This window comes from Branchiostoma floridae, chromosome 12, assembly GCF_000003815.2.
Source record: "Branchiostoma floridae strain S238N-H82 chromosome 12, Bfl_VNyyK, whole genome shotgun sequence".
Taxonomy (NCBI): Eukaryota; Metazoa; Chordata; class Leptocardii; order Amphioxiformes; family Branchiostomatidae; genus Branchiostoma; species Branchiostoma floridae.
In genome coordinates, this window is record NC_049990.1 from 21,162,289 (window position 1) to 21,179,189 (window position 16,901).

The window sequence follows — 16,901 nt, forward strand, 5'->3', positions numbered from 1 at the left end:
AGTGGTGAGAGTTGAACATATTTTAATGCAGTCAGTCAACTTAATCTGCAACTTTTCCATTGTCATTCAAATACTTTACCCTAACCCGCTAACCGTAAGATATCTGAAATTCTTGTGACATATACATTGTACAATCAAACAGTTGAACAGGATCCAAGTTCAATACTATGTCTTAAAGCAAACATGTACTTGTAACATATAGTTCTCTTAACGATGTAGGACGTACGTTTCTTCAGCTCTGCTTCAAACTTAATGTGATGGACAATCTGATAGTAAAGAATGTAGTTTGAACTGCTTTGTTTGGTGAATAAAATTTTATAATGTCTGTAACATTTGTCTGTCTGATCAAGACTGAGTGTCCTTAGTCCTTCAGTGAAAATAGTTTGAATCAAGTAGCTGTAAAAGTCCTAGTTGTTGAGATGTCTGGATCCATGAGCATCAATAGCGACTGTCCCATTCCTGCTTCTCTTTCTTCTCCCTCCAAACCTCGTCCAGGTAAGGCTGCAGGTATCGGATGTCCTCCTCAAACTTTGTCCACTGCTCCTTTGGTAGGACCTGTGGAAGTAGATGGAAAGTTCTGAGTTACAATCCCTTAATATTTTTTATTTTTATTTATTTCATCTTGAAACAGATGGGTAGCCCCTAGTCCCCCTACAACAGTGCATAGTTGATTTCCAAGGGGGCCCATCAAACATACATGTAAATAATAAATACAGGACAAAAAACGTGGTAACAATCAGTCAAACTTTGAACACCCAGGGACAACATACAGTACAGAAAACATAAAACCGGTGCGTCAAAACATAATCAGTGTCCATACTCATGTCGAAAATGTTCCAAGGTCAAAATCAATATGTCAAGAGATGGGGTGGAGGTCAGAGGTCAAATCATATATCAAATCATGTGTAAAACGAAAATTAATGAAACTGACCCTTAATAAGGTGGTACTACAGTAGTATCTCACTGCACTTAAGGCACTGGTGCGGCACTGCAGGGTTTGATCACTGAGGCACTGTTGTGTTATTTTCTCCAATTTTTTTAGGATATAGATAATGCGTAAAAAGTAAAAGTATGACTTAGAAGACAACGAAATACACAAAACGTTGAAAAATTTGTTCTTTATCTCTGAAATTTGTTGAGTACTACTGTACTAGTAATCTTTCCAACACCTCAGTGCTGCACTGGTGCCCCAAGTGCAGTGAGATACCACTTTTAGTTCCAAAGGATCATCCACACACAAAAACCAAAAGTCCTTTTCAAACTGTTGTCTCTTGTTCAGCAGTTACAAAGCTTGGAATGCCAGCACAAACACATTCAGAAGGATGAAACCAAAAACTAACGCCACAAAAAAGTCTTTTATATACTGAGTACAGGTTTCTTGTATGAAACGATTGGCCACTACATATACGGTTGGCTAGTGAGTCCAAGCTCCGACAGGCGTTTCCTATGTATATAACTATACATTGAAGATAAGGCAGTAATCTGTAGTTGTACAACTTTTATGAACTTTGGCATTTGTATGTCCTTGTTTTTATGTTTAGTCCAGGAAATAGACAAGTATTGAACATTACGTACTTATTTATTATTAATATTTTAAATGTATGTTAGCTAGTATAAGAATAAACTAACAATATCAAACTTTGTACATGAAGATTACTAGGTGACAGTAGTAGCCAGTTGATAGTAATCAATTACATGTTTTGTGTAAAATTGTTTCAAACAATGTTTTCTTGGCCTCCTGATTCTGATTTTAGTTTTGCTGCGTTTTGTCCAAAAATTATGATGGCAAAACTTTGTTCCCATACCCATGTGTAGCATAGGGTGGGGAGGGGGGCAAGAGGGTTGCGTCTTCGTTCATCAAATTCATTTGCATCCCAAACTGATATATCGATAACCTGATGTGTGAAAACGTACAAGTATCTTTGATATAATATTTGAATAATAAATGTGCTGTTAAAATGGCATGGGTTACAAAAATTATCAAACGTGTTACGTACCTGTTTCTTCATGTCAAGGTCGAGCGCCCGTTTGATGCGGAAAGCTCTGGCGTTGTACACGTCTTCGGGAAGCCGTTTCACCGCTTCTTTCACGTCGTCGGTCTCCCGGAGAACGTCGTCTCTCATCAGCCCGATCTGGTTGAAGGCTGCCCGCTCGTAATACCACTTCTGCAACATCCGAAACACGCCACCGCTCTGTTTCGCTGCGACTCGCGACGCCATTTTTGCCGGAAAGATCGAGATGAAGGTGACAAGACCCCATACGTCGTACAAAAATCCCCATTCACATAATTCTTAAGACATCACAATTGACACTAACATTCATAATTACATTAAAATTAGTGTAATTTGATTTTTCATATCGTTGACTACAGTGGGTATTCATTTTACTCTTAGAAGATATACTAATCTGTTCCTTAAAATCAAATCACTTTGCCATTTTAGTACATAGTAAGGGGTCTTGTCCAAATGTCAAAGCGAGGCAAGGACTCGTGGAGCATTGTGGGTAATATTTAGTTGCCAAAACAATCCAAAATGGCTGACTGAGGAAGAATATTTTGGTGAGTTCGTGTGTTTCTCTTCAAATTTTTGCCTCAAATTAAACTTAAGAAGACTAAGCACTTTGCAACAGTGTACATGATATACAGCAAACAACGCAGAAGAAGGCTGGTGAGGAATACGTTGTGCCGATAACTTAAGATTTGCCATTGAATTCGGTGTTTTGTGTTGTCAAGCGAAACTGTGATGGTGTTGACCACATCTTTGCCATTTGCTAACACAACTTTGTTGTTTTCAGATTTTATGAAAGCAAGGACAACGATATAAGCAATGCCGGGAGCTCTGCTCAGGAGGCCGCTCCCGCCCAAGGAGCGGCAACAGCCATCGGTAAGTGTACAATCGTCAGTGTGTCAATAGCCAAAATTGTTTTTGTTTTTGGCTATTCTCAAGTGGTCACCCAATTTACTAGTATGTCAGTCATTCATCCAATAACTAGTTTATGAAGCTTACTAGCATTTAACAATTAATTTTCAAAATTACTGGGGCAGTAATATTGTTAGTTGCCCTTTTCTTTGTCAGCATTGTGGTGCAGAATTCAACTTTTTTGTACACTGTAATGATTATCAAATAACGGACAATCAAATAATGGGTACTACTGGTAGTACTACTACTACTACTACTACTACTTACTACTGAAAAAAAATCAGATTTTACTGTTGACATACTACTACTACTTCTACTACTACTACAAATGTACTTACTAAGTCTGCAAAAAATATCAGATTATACCGTTGACATTGAATTTACCTAAACTGTATATTCCTCCTGTTGCAGGTTCCCATGATCTCCCCCAGCCCCAGCCCTGACATCTACCGTGTGCACACCCCTCCCCACCCCCTGCGCCTGTCCCCCGTCCCCAGCCTGCCCAGCGTCGTCCCCAGCCTCGCCTCCGGGATGCACCTGTCGCAGCTGGAGGCCCCGCGGGATGGCCTCCAGTCCCCCGTCCCCACCATCGACAGCAAGTTCATGGTCGCACAGAAAGCTGAGAAGCAGCGCAGCGACACCGCGGGCTTCTTCCTCAAACAGAACCTCCTCCTGCCGTACAAGCCTCGCGGACCGGACTTCTTCCCCCACAGGGAGCCAAAAAGACCCCCTCCCGTGTCGCTGAAAGATCTATTCCGTGAGGAAAACTTCATGGATAAGAAAGAGCCAGATTTCACCTTAGATGACTTCCACATTGACATGTCTCAAGTGCCAACAATGCCCAGGAGAGAGCTGCAGAGAGCAATCTTGTCCAAACAGAACTATAAGAAGATGATTAAGATGTTGAGTGAGGAGTTTTCACCCAGACAGGAGGAAGTCAGGACGACAGAGGTCCGTGGAGAAGATGTTGGGGTGCCGGAATTCAAACACAGGATTCCACAGAGACAGCTCATGATCGGTGAGTACAAGTACTGTAATTACTGTAAATCTGGAAATACATGCAGTGGTTTATTTTCACAGTAAACCTTCCACCACAAATTCACGACACTGTGAATTTGCATTTCCATTGCATTACTTCTTTACTACGGAATTTTTCAAGGCATTTAAAACACAGCCAAAAAGATATGCTTTACCAAAATTTAGTCCCTGCAAAATGAATGAATCTACAGTTTCTTACTTTCAAATTAGGATAGAGCACGTCAATGAAGGTTAGACATCCAGCTAATAAGGTATGCCAAATAGCAATTACTCATTCAAGCAACTGGATATGATTTTGGAAACAGTCAGACATTTCAGGTAAAATCCACTACTATTCATCAGTGACACTAAAGTAAAGAGATCTTGTTGGAGAACAGGGCAACCTAGTATTTTCCTGAAGCCTTTTGGCCAAGCAATTTTAGGGTTAGACTGAAGTACATGTACAAGAAAACATTAGCAAGTGCTAAACCTAGGCCAGATCAGCTACCAGTTTATAGGGCAGTTGTGAATAATGAAAAAGATGAATTGCTGAAACAAAAATATAGCGTCGAAAAGCAAAACTCCAGTTAGAAGCTCTGAGGAAGATGTCTGACAGTCATCGAAACGTCAGCATTTGAGAAAAACTGGTTGAGTAAAAGAAAACTCTTGTGTCCTATGAAACAAAATTGCTTCAAATGCAACTAAAAATCTTGTATACAAATTAGTACATGTCTTGATAATGATTTGTGCTGATGGTGAAAAACAGAAATGGCTGCCATCATTGGTGACTCCATGAAGCTGCTGAGAGCCACCATGGAGAGTGAAGATGAGGAGGAAGAGTTGGAAACACGGGTCAGCTCAGGACCTCTGCTCCACCAGAAAACTCACAGGTACTGTTGTCATGGTTACTGTTGTCATGGCCACTGTTGTCATGGTAAAACTAGAAGATGCCTCTACTCCGTAAGAAAACACTCAGGTACTGTTGTTGCAGTTACTGTTGTCATGGAAACACTAGTACTAGAAAACTCTGCTTTATCAGAAAATACTCAGGTGCTGGTCTAAGTTAATCATACCGGTAACACAGAATGGTGACTAAGGAAAAGGTGTCTTTATCAAGTGTTCCAGCTATCGATGCCCATGTATGTTGATGAATTTGATGTACTCTCGTAATATTGTGGTGGGTGTAAGTTGTCATTCCATGTCCATTCCATCACTCATATTAACCTTAAGCTTCCTGCCCACAACATCAGTCGTGGGATTTTCCTCACCGCACCCCCCACAGCAGCACCCCCATCCACACCCTCCACCGCACCAAAGCAGCTCTCCAGATACCCCAGCACGGTCTTACAACCGCCGTCAGTGACCCCCAGTCCCAGCGAGCCTCCCGGAACGGCCGAGCTCATGTTGTATCACCCGGACACTCCAAGCACGGCGCTCCCGACGTCCGCCGGCAGTATGGACCTCCCGTTGTCTGCGCCACCCACAGCGGAGTCTACAGACTATCTAACCCCCTTCACCAACACTCAGGCATCCATGCCATACCTGACCTCACCACCTACTGCAGCACTTGTTGCACAGAGGGCTCTGTACTCAAGAATGCCAAGCACAGCCCCTGTTAGACCCCCTGACACAGGCAAACCAGTCCCCATGCCATCAACAGCTCCCGGCTTGCTATCCTCCTCAAATCAGGAGAGAAAGGACCCTGCAAGGGGGTTATCACTAGAGGGGTACCCAACGTTACCCCCCATAGCAAGCGAGAGGGCAAGTATACCGCCAACAGAAATGTCCATGCCTATGTCGACCACATTTGAGGAGGAGACAGTGACAACAGAAACAGTTGAGGAAAAAATCCCACCAAAAATATCCGAGGAGCCCAGCAAAAGGGGCACGGCAACAGGAACAGCTAAGGGAGGTACTCCCAAGACGCCGGGACGACTCTCAAGGAGAGAGAAGGAGGTTCTAGAAGCAGTGAGGCAGCAGTAAGTTGCAGGGTGTGCCCGGTGTGAGCTGAGACTAATGTGTAACCACTGGAGGCCTCACAAGCCATCAATTGTTCCCTTCTATAATGGCTTCTTCTACCCCCCACCCCTTTCCAGAACATGGTGTGAAATTAATCATTCAAACTTCATTATAACATCTTACATCTACTAATAAAATTTGGTGCAGGAAGGGAAGGAGACTCATGGACCTTAAAGCCATATTAGTAAGCTAAACTAACTCTTCGTACTTGTATCAAATTGCTTTCTTCAATTAATCATGAAAATGATTTTTTTCACAGGTCACAAAGGAAATGTAGGGTCCTAATGTCTTATATCACCTATCACTTTTCTAATGTGTATTTTTTTGCAGGACCACAACTTGTATTTTTGATTATTTGTTTGGGATTCACTAACAATCTTGGACTGCAGTGTTGCTAATAAGGAAAAAGTCACACTTACTAATGGATAATTCATATCACTATTATACTTGTTGTGTTTGTCACACTTAACAATTGACAGTGTGCTTAACATGAAAGTCAAGTACAGAATTGTTGTGCTGTGATGTTAACATTAACACAAGGCTGTTTACTGTACTTTGAGATTGTGTAACTTTTAAAGTCTGATACATGTATATTGCTTTGAGGACAACTCTTTTCTATAACCGTGGTTTCATCTTAAGATAATTGAAAGTGTGGTACTGAAGATAACCAAAAAAATATATTTTTGTTAGCTGAAAAAAAATTGATCAGTCATCTGGACGAGAAATATTTGAAAAATATGTTTGACTGTGGTATTATTGGTATGTAACAAAGAAGTTTGAATCCATTCATTATTATTTGGCAATTTACTTTTTCATGGGTAACACTTTAAGAGGAATTTCAAAGTATGAAAAATACTGTTACAACATTCCTTAATGAACTAAGGCTTTAGATGGCACAGTTTTACTGCTTTTGGTTGAAGTCATAGGCTAAGTGTAGAAACGAGAATACTGTACTGTTGACACAACCAGAATATCATAGTTCCAGATACATTCTAGGCAGGGATATATTTTGACATGTAGTTGACCACCACTCATCAGATACTATTGTCACTGAATGTGATATAACGATAGTTCACCTTTGCCTGTAGGGTAACCTATATCTGTTTTTTTTTTAAGTAGTGCATTTTTTAGGAAAATCAAGCCGACGGACAGTGGTTTCAAACTGCAATATTTGAAAACATTGCTATTCAAACCCCCTTCATCAAGTTGATATCCCTGTTCTTGAAAACAACGAATATAGGTTACCCTGCAGACAAAGGTGAACTAGTATTACATCACTTCATGTAGTTAACATATTTTGTTGTCACAGTGTTTCTTATTCCTTGAATGTAATGTTTTTCTCCATTTTGCACCCCAGGTTGGTATCTGAGTACCCGGAGGCTGATGCTCTGTTCAACACAGTCACAAACAAGTACTTCATGGGGAGCCGTAGGAGTGGGTCACCTTTTGGTATGTACATGTATCACATTGTGTATACAGCTATAGCATTCACATTTGTTTGCTGTTGTATAGCCTATAGTTTAATAGGTCTGTTAAAAAAATCTTGAAGATGATATACTGTAAATGCAGAAATGTTCGCGGTGTATTAATGTTCGCAGTTTTCGCAATGACCACTTCACCGCGAACTAAAAACCACCGCGAACATTTTTCTATTATTGTATTAGACTGCAGTCTATGGTGTTACCGCGAACTGAAATCCACCGCAAAAAGTCCTTTTACCTGCTACCGCGAAATTAAATCCCCGCGAACTGATATGCATTTACAGTATGCTGTGACAAAGTGTGAAGAATACTTTAACACGCTTGCTCTATGCAAGGCCACATTTATTACTTCTGGGCACTGTGGAATGCACTGAAGGAACACTCACAGTAGCAGCATCTCTTCTCCTGATTCATGAAACACCTGTTGTATTACTTCAAGCAAAACGTGTGTATAGATGCACCCCACTATTAGTTCATTCATTCACATGTTCACCAAATCAACATTACAGGGCAATGTTTTTTTGCCATGTACAACTCAACAAGTTTTCACATGTGTTTCCCTTAATATGTAAATGTGGCAAACCAATATCACACATCTTTTCAAAATTAATACCAGCTCTTGTTGATCAACCTTTATCTGTAGGGTAATCTATATCCGTTGTTCTTGAAGACAGCGCATTTGGGGATATAAAGTCTGTATAACAACGGTTGGTAGTTGTTTTAAACAGTTACTGTTACAGTAACACTTTGAAAATACTAAAATTCTAAACCATAGTCCATTGACTAAATTATCAAAAACAATGGAAATAAGTTATCCCGTAGATAAAGGTGTACTAGCATGATCACATGTGTCTGTAAGTACCAAGACTGTTATATGTAGTCTTTATTTTGAACTGTATACAGAATATTGACCCCTCTTAATATGACTATCCCCCCCATGTGTTTGCATGTACAGAGGCACAAGGAGACGATGACACCATCTCTCCCACTGAGCTGGCAGTGTTGGATGCTATCGTCAATGGAGGACATGTTCTTAGTATCAAGGTAGGATCCTAACAGCTATATACATTTATATGATATACTCACTCAAGTATGCTTGTTATTCAAATTATGACCATTACTACAAAATCAGGACTAGTTCTACGTCTACTAAGTTCTAGCTTTTCTTGTGGTTGTGTGAACTTTGTCAAGGTTCCTTCTTGGTTCGATTCCTGTCTTGCTACTTATCATGTGCCCTTGGAAGGCCACTGTTACATCAATTTTTCTCACTTTTTTTTTTATCGGTGTAAAAATTGGTATTGACTTCAGTTGGGAGTTAAAAGGCAGTGGAAGGAGAGGGATGGGCTTTGCCTTGAAGTACCATGCCCCAGACACAGTGGATAACAACCCACTAACAACCTTAAAAATGCAATAGGACTAGTCTACCTTTGATACTGTAATTCCTGATTTTTTCAATGTACTGTCATGTTCACGGTTTTCACGATGACGACTGTAATGTGAACTTATCATTACTGATAACAAATAAATCACAGACTTTTTTTATGTGCACTTGCCTAGTTCCGAGAACAAGTTAGATTTTCTCAGACCGTGAAAATTTGGTACCGAGAAAACAAAGTAAATTACAGTAATATGATGTACATGTACCTGTGATGTGGCCAGATGATAATTATAATATGTCTTTTTTTTTGTAGGCCCACTTTGTGAACCAACTCCCAGACATTGCACCCATCACCAACACCCTGGTCTACCTCAACTTGTCCTTCAACGACTTCCATGTGAGTAGACAATTTAACCTCGAGCCATTTGGCTACCAATTAGCTATTGGTTATAGGTTTAGTAGTGCTCGATAAACCCAATTGCACACTTGCAAATGCAACCACATTTTCTTTGGTGCAAAAATTTTAAACCCAGGTAGCGCAGTGTACAACCTGAAATTTTACAGTTGGAACACCACTTTTCTCACTACGTGCATACACTTGTATTTATTTCTTGATAAGATAAAACATATTAGTTACTATGTACATGTAACTAGAAGAGAAGATGATGGGTAAGTAGTATAGCTATTTTGAGTATTGGTTTAGGCAACAAGAAGGTTATGTGACTGTCAAACAGTTATGACTTTTGTATACCAGACATACTTACCGTCAAGGGATTTTGTACAAAATTAACGTCCATCTTTTTTCCTCAGTCTTTCCCTTCGGCAGTGTTACTTCTGAAGAATCTTGAGATACTGAAGATGAGAAATAACCCCATCAATGAGATCCCACAAGGTGAGGTTTGACAAGATAGTTTTCTTTAAGGTTTGATACTTATAATGAGAACACCTATTACTGTCATGGCAAGCAAAATGGTAAAAGTTACTAAAATCAGAAAAAAGAATTCCGTCAACAAGGGCTAGCAAAGCTGTAAAGGATTGCAGTTTTCAGAGGACATATACTACATGTAGATGTCTACGTGTATAATTGGACACTGCATGGGTAACTCCACTACATGTAATTGCCACCACAGTTGCTAAAAGGTTGAATGTGCACGTTGGAAGATGTCTATTCTATATGCAAAGTTTGGTAGATACTTGGAGCACTGTAGTCTAGTTTCCCCGTAGAAAATGAACAAGAAGCTACTAATTTATCAATAATTTAAAAGTCTTGTCAAAAGTGCTCTTCTTCTTCATGAAAAAATTGTTTCTTGGTGTATCAGTATCTGTTACAGGAAGAGTCAAAACCAGAACTCACTCATATGTAATTTTTCCAGGTATCTACAAGTTGAGGAAGCTGCGAACGTTTGTCCTGTCCTACTGTATGGTGACGAGCCTCCCTCTCAGGTATTTGTTGTCCCAAGTGTTTTTATCATCACTTATTTCACTTTAGACAAGGAAATCAATCAATGATGTTATAATACTAGAATGCAATATCAAAATTTCATCATTGAAGACAGAAAACAACTTCAACAATCATTTAGTCTATGTATCTAAAAATGGTTTACAAATCGTTTCACTCAAACATGCCTATATGTCCTGACATCTGAATGTTTTCCCCACAGTTTCTACACCCTGACAGACCTCCAGTATGTGGACCTTTCTTACAACAGGATCTCCTTCTTACCAAATGATGTCAGGAGACTGCAGTAAGTATGAACAGCATGGTTTAAGCCCATCACATGGCAGGAAAATTGTATGTCTACAAGCTCTTAATGAAAATTTTTGGCAGCTTTCTCTCAATTATTTTGATAAATATGAATCAATCAACATTTGTAGGTCTATCGAACCCGTTCAATGTTCCATGGTATAATTTCATAGATCAGGCAAAAAATACACTCAGCTCTCCGGCAATTTTTAGGTTTGGCAACTTTATGGTGAACAACACCTCTAGCCAGAGCTTGTTGACTGTGGGATTGGCATTACAGAGCTTTCATGGTGTGATGAAAAATATGATGATTACAGAACTTTAGGGGTGCTGGATGGTCATATAATCATTGTTGCATGCAACACCCAAGAATGCAACGACCGTCACTAAGCCTAATGTTGCTTGTAGGAAGAATAGTTCTACAGCATATAAAGATGCTCAACACAAAACACAAGCAGGCTAAACAACAAAAAAGAAATTAAGGCTAATAGCAATATATGTTTATCATTGACGTTCTAATCCCATTTTCATTGTAGGAAATTGTATGACCTGAACTTGGAGGGGAACCAGTTGGCGGCCATGCCATGTGGCGCCCTGAAACTACGTCGTCTCAAACATCTCAAGGTCAAGAACAACTTCATGCACCCTCTACTGTGGAAGGAAAATGCTGAGAAGATGCCACAGGTATCTACTACATTATCTAATTGCCCAGAGTTGGAAGTTTGCTATTGCTTGCACTATATCATCATTCTGTAATATACATGGGTACAGTGTCTCAATTTCAGTAAGGTTAGGGCCTTCTTGCAGCAGATGGTGCATAGGGCTGCACCTATCTAATCTTTCATTTCAATAGATCTTGGGCCACATAACTTTGTGCAATCACTACAGCATGGAGCTAGTTCACTGGAAGTGGTCTGTTCAACTACCATACTCTTTCACAAAATTTAATGCTTAGCAGAGAGAGCACCATTTGTAAAGTCTTTGATGACTCGATAGAGGATCAAACTCACAACATACCGAATGCAAGGTGAACACTCTACCCACTTGGTCATTGCTGCATCAATTTCAGAAAGGGGTGACAGATACAACTCCTGGTAGTGTCATTTTCTTTGTCCCTCACTTCAGAGAATATTTGAACTTCCTTACACTTTTCCATTCAGACTTTTTAAGGACAGCATATTTTCAGGTACATTGAAGAAAAGTCTGTTGTTGTCAACTTTGAGACCAGTAGGAACTACGGTACTTCAGCTATCAGATGTTTTGTTTCATTTAAAACATAACTGATGTGTGTTCTGATTTGTTGACAGCGTTTGATTGACATGTGCTCGGTGGTGCTCATGAAGGATGACCTGTACCGTAGATATCGCAACCTTCCCGTCACCGCGCAAAGCATCCTGGACAGGTGAGTTTCTGCAAGGTCATGGGTGAAGGTCAAAAGTAAAGGCCAAAAGTCTAGGTCAATTTGGGGACTGTTGCATTTTGGGCTACTTCGTTCCAATGCTTTTTACTTTGATGATAAAATTATAATGACTTATTTGAACATAATACATTGTATGATGTATGTATACTACATGTACATTGTATACAAGCAGCTGACATCATCATTTTATTACAGGCTGTAATATTCAATATTGTTGGCCTTATATGCTCCCACATTATTTCTTTACAAGCACACCAAATGTATGGTGAATGTAATGTTGCTCTAAGGCTTGATTTCACTAGAAGTTTTACATTACTCAGAACCACCAAGTGACACTTATCTTTGTGTACGTCACTACCTTCTGAAACACAATTAGAAATCACACAGTGGAAGCTGTACAACTGTTGCTATCTGACAAGTTAAGGAATGATAACTTTCAATTTTCTCTCCACAGTACTGACGGAGTTTGCGACTGTTGCCATGGTCCCCTGTATGGCCCAGGCATCCGGCTCATCAGGCCATGCTCCAAGATCTTCGGCATCAAGAAACTGCCCTTCTTATTTGTGGCCTGCTCCCCTCATTGTCACAACAGCTTCATGACCAGTACAGCATCCATCTCAAAACTACTGTATGAAGATGACTGATCGCTAGTGATGGCAAAGGTGTAATGTTAGTTCACCTTTGTCCATGGGGTAACCTATATCTGTTGTATTTTGGAAATGGTTATGTAGGAATATCAAGTCGATACACTGTGGTTTCAAACCACAGTATTTTAAAAAAATTGCTAACAAATTGGAAACACTGTAAGTGTGGTTTCAAACCACAGTATTTAAAAAAAATTGCTAACAAATTGGAAACACTGTAAGTCAACTTGATATCCCTGAATAACCTGTTTTGAAATGCAGCGGATATAGGTTACTTCACGGATAAATGTGAACTAGCGAAAAATCATCTTTCTGATATACAGACCTTCTTTCTTACTATCGACCACTTCTTTTATATCAAAAGGCTTTTTCAGCATGGAGGTTAAAGAACATATCATTAAAGAATTATTCTACCATGTATTAGACATATCATATTCACAGACCTGAAGTAACACAACAGTTTTGTTGCAACCTAATATTTCCATAAGTATCTGACTGCTTTAATATAGTTTATCACTTGAATGTAATGATGAACATTTAGTAGTAGTTAGCATTATTCCATGGCAAGAAAAGATACATGTCTGCAGGACGAATGTACATAAAATCATACTTGTTGTATTAATGTCATTGTTAAGTATTTGATAATATAGTATTTTTCTATGGAAAGTTGTGTGTGAGCAATGTCCTTTGTAGTTTTGTACTTCAAATTTTGTCCTCTTTGAAGAAAATTCTAAAATGCTGCAATTCTAATAATAACAAAATGCTGCAGTGTTTGTAAATATTTGATGTATAGAGACCTTTTTTATACAAATGTACTAGATGTTACCTCAAAATACTTTAATGAAAAAGTTGATGTTACATATCAAATTTAATTCCACATATCATAATTCTCATATCAATATGCTAGGAATAAGATACAGATAAAAAGGAATGATAATTGTACAAATGTATAATTTGTTTCTGCTGCTACATTTACAGTGTTGATTTGAGACATATCAAATATTTCATAGACTTGTTTATGGCAAGATGGCTAAGAACATGAGTAGGAATAAAAAAAATAAGATGAGTATTTTTGTTGTTGTGTCCTTGAGTGAAATAGCAATTTTTGATAATCAAATAAACCAAAATGATCTTAAACTTAGTTAATGTTAGTTACTTTGTAATACTGGCAGTAAGTCAGTTATTGTTATCAATACTATAGCCTAGTATAGGAAAGGGGCATTAGAACAATATACTAGTGCAACATTTGATAATGGGTGCTTGGATTAATATAGTTTCATCACTATTCAGCCTTAGCACTCAAAAGGTCCCTTGGCCACAAAGCTGATCTTAGTAGACTAAGTACAACTGTATTGCAAAATGTTAAAAGAGCTACTAGGCCACTATCATTTCACATTTCATTTTCTGGAATGTACTTCAGATTGGCACATGACTCATTGTTGTGTCTAACAACTTGAAGGTATCTTCCATGTCACAGAAGTCCCAGTGCTGCTTGCCTCATTAGGACCTCAATCTCTTCTATCTCATCCCTGACTTCTTGTTCCTTTTCAACTTTGGCCATCTGGAAAATAAGATACCGTTGACTAGCTTCACTGTCATTGCAAGTGTAAGGCTGGTATGTTCATACTGTAGTATTTTACAGTGTTTTTAAGTTTGTAGTGGTGGTTTAAAATGCAATAGCCAATACTCAAAAGACACCCCAAACTTACTGTGACAGTCATAAAATTCAAGTATTGCAAAGTAAGTGGACCTACAGAAATCGGTTATTATGAAAGGACTTGCATACATTTCTTCTCTTCTGTGAGCGGCATGTGAATATTCAGGTATATCTTTTGCATAAAACCAAATAATTTTGTAGCACTGAAAGGAACCAGCAGCTCCAAAAACACTCTGAATTGAAGTAACTTTGCCTTGGCTGATATTGAGCCTTTTAAAGATTGAAGGAATAATAAAGGTGAAAATGTAAGAGAAAGGAGAGACATGAAATGGACACAAACCTGATTTGCCTCAAGTTTCTCCCCACCAGCCTTCCTTTGCTTCAGTTTCTCGATCTGTTGTAACTTTTTCCTGAGGGATTTCAGCTGCTTGTCTACAGTGGAATCAGCTGGGACCACTGGCTTTTCTTCTACCTCAGCTTTCTTTTCTGAGCTCTTTGGCAGATTTGTCTCCAGAGAGGAGAGTATTTGTGGGTCGAGTTCAGGCCTGGAATGGTAGTAGAGATTTGTAAGACTACATCCCTAGAAATGTTTGTCTGTTACATTTTTATACAGGCTTTGGGGTCATCAGTTCTAATATTAGGTAGATCCTATCTGCATATTTTGCAAAAAAAAAGGTCTTGCATGCATGTATCACACAATGTTTTGCTGTTGGGGCTATATCACAGTTTTTTTATCACACCCTGGCTGTATTTATGTTCAATATCGGTGTTCTGACAATTCCATATTTTACGATATGGCCCTGGGCTCTAAAGTTTGATCCAAAACTCGTGTGCTGCTGAAAGTTTGAAAATTCAAACAACCAAATTGGCACGGAGTTGGTTCTTTTGTTCCGGTAGTAATTGTAACTCGCTGCCTTGATGGTCTCTGTATCTAGTATTACATTACACTTGTCAAAGTAATGATTCAAATCATTTAATATCATTTCATGACCTGTAGTTAGTGTTATGGGGATAGTTATGTACACTAAAGGTCTTTCAATAAGAGCACAAAAAAATGATGATTTGTTGTGAGATGTCTACCTGACTCCAGCTGCATCATCCTGTAGAAGCCAAATCTGTTGTCTCAGCTTGGAGGCCAGAGGGTGGTCCTGTTGAGATTGGGGTTTAGAAGTTAGTTTAAGTATTATATAACATTGGAGATTAATGCAATACACAATTTAAACATGTATGTTCTTGTTCTTGTTCTTGTACTGTGCAACACCCCTAGTTTGTTGGGGCAAACCACACAGGGCGTAGTGCTGTTGTGTTATTGGCTGTTCCTTAGATGTTGTATGCTGCTATAAGAAAAAGTTAAAAATCGAAACAAATCCTATATCATGCATTACAACACCTGTTTCAATTGGATCAGTATGTTTGTGCTTAATGCAAGAATTCATGAATCTTCCTTGCAACAGGCAGCCTTATTTACATATTATAATACTGTGCAATATATGTAATTACCTGCATACCTGCATACCATCTATATATTCAAACTGATATATGTAGCGCTTAGACAAAGGTTAAAGGCAAGGAGAAAACAAAAATCAAAAATTCCGTATTGGTTTTGAGTTCGCAGTAAATCGTTCAATGCGAAAACCGCAAGCTTAAACCAATTCGAACACTGAGAATTGTATGTAATGTTATAGTTAGCACTTGAGGAGAGCTGTTAATTTGCATTTTATTTTCAAATTAATACATAACATTGACCGAGAAATATAGGTCTATAAATATACTCAACAGACCTGTTTTGCCTTTGCTTCAACCAGTTTTACTTTGAGAGCCTCCAGTGGGTCAGCTGGGGCTGGGTCTGCCGGATCTGACCTCTGACCCTCCCCTGGTGTGGGTTTCTTGTTCCTCCTTTTCTGGTTCTTCTTGGCAGCTTTAGAAACGCCAGATTGTAGCTCTGTATCTAAAAATAGTAGAGAGGCAATCTGTATGTTCAAAATGTAGCGAATGGTAAACTCAAGAATAATCTAACATAATCTGTACATCGATTGAAATTCTCTTACAACTTGACAGTCTGCAAAATGAGACTTTTTTTAAACTCTCAAAGCAGAGGTTCGTCTCCAGTGTTTTAGGAGTTTTGTCCGGTTTTCTATTTAATTTTTCCTGGTGATCATGAAGAAAACAGGGCAAGTTTCAAACCCTGACAAAAACGCCTAAAAAGTACAAACAAGTCAAGTTATATGATCGAGCCGGGGCCGAACCTCTTATCATCTGCTTGGAGACTATAATAACGACTATATTAGCACCGTTATTGTTACCGATGGGAAATCATCAAGTTCATAACGTTGTAGTCTCAAATACTATTATATATAAAGAAAATCGTAGCTTTTTATCATCTCTGTGTGAAGGACAAAGAAGAAAAGGAGACAAAGGAAATGAGAAACTTTTGTACTCACCCGCCATGCTGACGATGACTTGGGAATGCCTCCCGAAGGGACCAGGAAATAGAAAAAAATTAGAAACCTGATGACACAGATGTTGTCTAGTTATAACAAATGACTGTTATTGAACAATTTTTGTTGAATGTCCAGTCTTTCTAGCGACAGGAAATCGCGTGGAAGGGTTAAAAAAATACACA

The 16,901-nt window shown here is 38.9% G+C and overlaps 3 protein-coding genes across 5 annotated transcripts; 1 reads left to right on the forward strand and 2 right to left on the reverse strand.

Annotated features, from left to right (window-relative positions):
• Nucleotides 1–5: 5 nt before the first annotated feature.
• LOC118427617 (cytochrome b-c1 complex subunit 7-like) lies at nucleotides 6–2,244 on the reverse strand. The gene is made up of 2 exons (XM_035837492.1): nucleotides 1,998–2,244; nucleotides 6–555 (listed from the first exon to the last, which is right to left on the reverse strand). The coding sequence occupies exons 1-2, from the start codon at nucleotides 2,217–2,219 to the stop codon at nucleotides 439–441; spliced, it is 339 nt and encodes a 112-aa protein (XP_035693385.1). The 5' UTR covers nucleotides 2,220–2,244; the 3' UTR covers nucleotides 6–438.
• LOC118427574 (pollen-specific leucine-rich repeat extensin-like protein 1) lies at nucleotides 2,110–13,690 on the forward strand. 3 transcript variants are annotated; one of them, XM_035837422.1, is made up of 14 exons: nucleotides 2,110–2,244; nucleotides 2,794–2,882; nucleotides 3,330–3,936; nucleotides 4,702–4,825; nucleotides 5,186–5,914; nucleotides 7,312–7,403; nucleotides 8,391–8,479; nucleotides 9,127–9,210; nucleotides 9,624–9,705; nucleotides 10,187–10,256; nucleotides 10,475–10,558; nucleotides 11,094–11,241; nucleotides 11,865–11,959; nucleotides 12,432–13,690. In XM_035837422.1, exons 2-14 carry the CDS (start codon nucleotides 2,826–2,828, stop codon nucleotides 12,619–12,621), a joined length of 2,451 nt encoding a protein of 816 aa, XP_035693315.1. In that variant the 5' UTR covers nucleotides 2,110–2,244; nucleotides 2,794–2,825; the 3' UTR covers nucleotides 12,622–13,690. The 3 variants fall into 3 exon arrangements, with proteins under 3 accessions (XP_035693315.1, XP_035693314.1, XP_035693316.1); XM_035837421.1 differs by lacking the exon at nucleotides 2,110–2,244 and adding an exon at nucleotides 2,279–2,557; XM_035837423.1 differs by lacking the exons at nucleotides 2,110–2,244; nucleotides 5,186–5,914 and adding an exon at nucleotides 2,296–2,557.
• On the reverse strand, nucleotides 13,442–16,901 carry LOC118427612. Its single transcript, XM_035837483.1, has 5 exons — nucleotides 16,720–16,901; nucleotides 16,060–16,226; nucleotides 15,359–15,426; nucleotides 14,619–14,823; nucleotides 13,442–14,182 (listed from the first exon to the last, which is right to left on the reverse strand). Exons 1-5 carry the CDS (start codon nucleotides 16,724–16,726, stop codon nucleotides 14,093–14,095), a joined length of 537 nt encoding a protein of 178 aa, XP_035693376.1. The 5' UTR covers nucleotides 16,727–16,901; the 3' UTR covers nucleotides 13,442–14,092.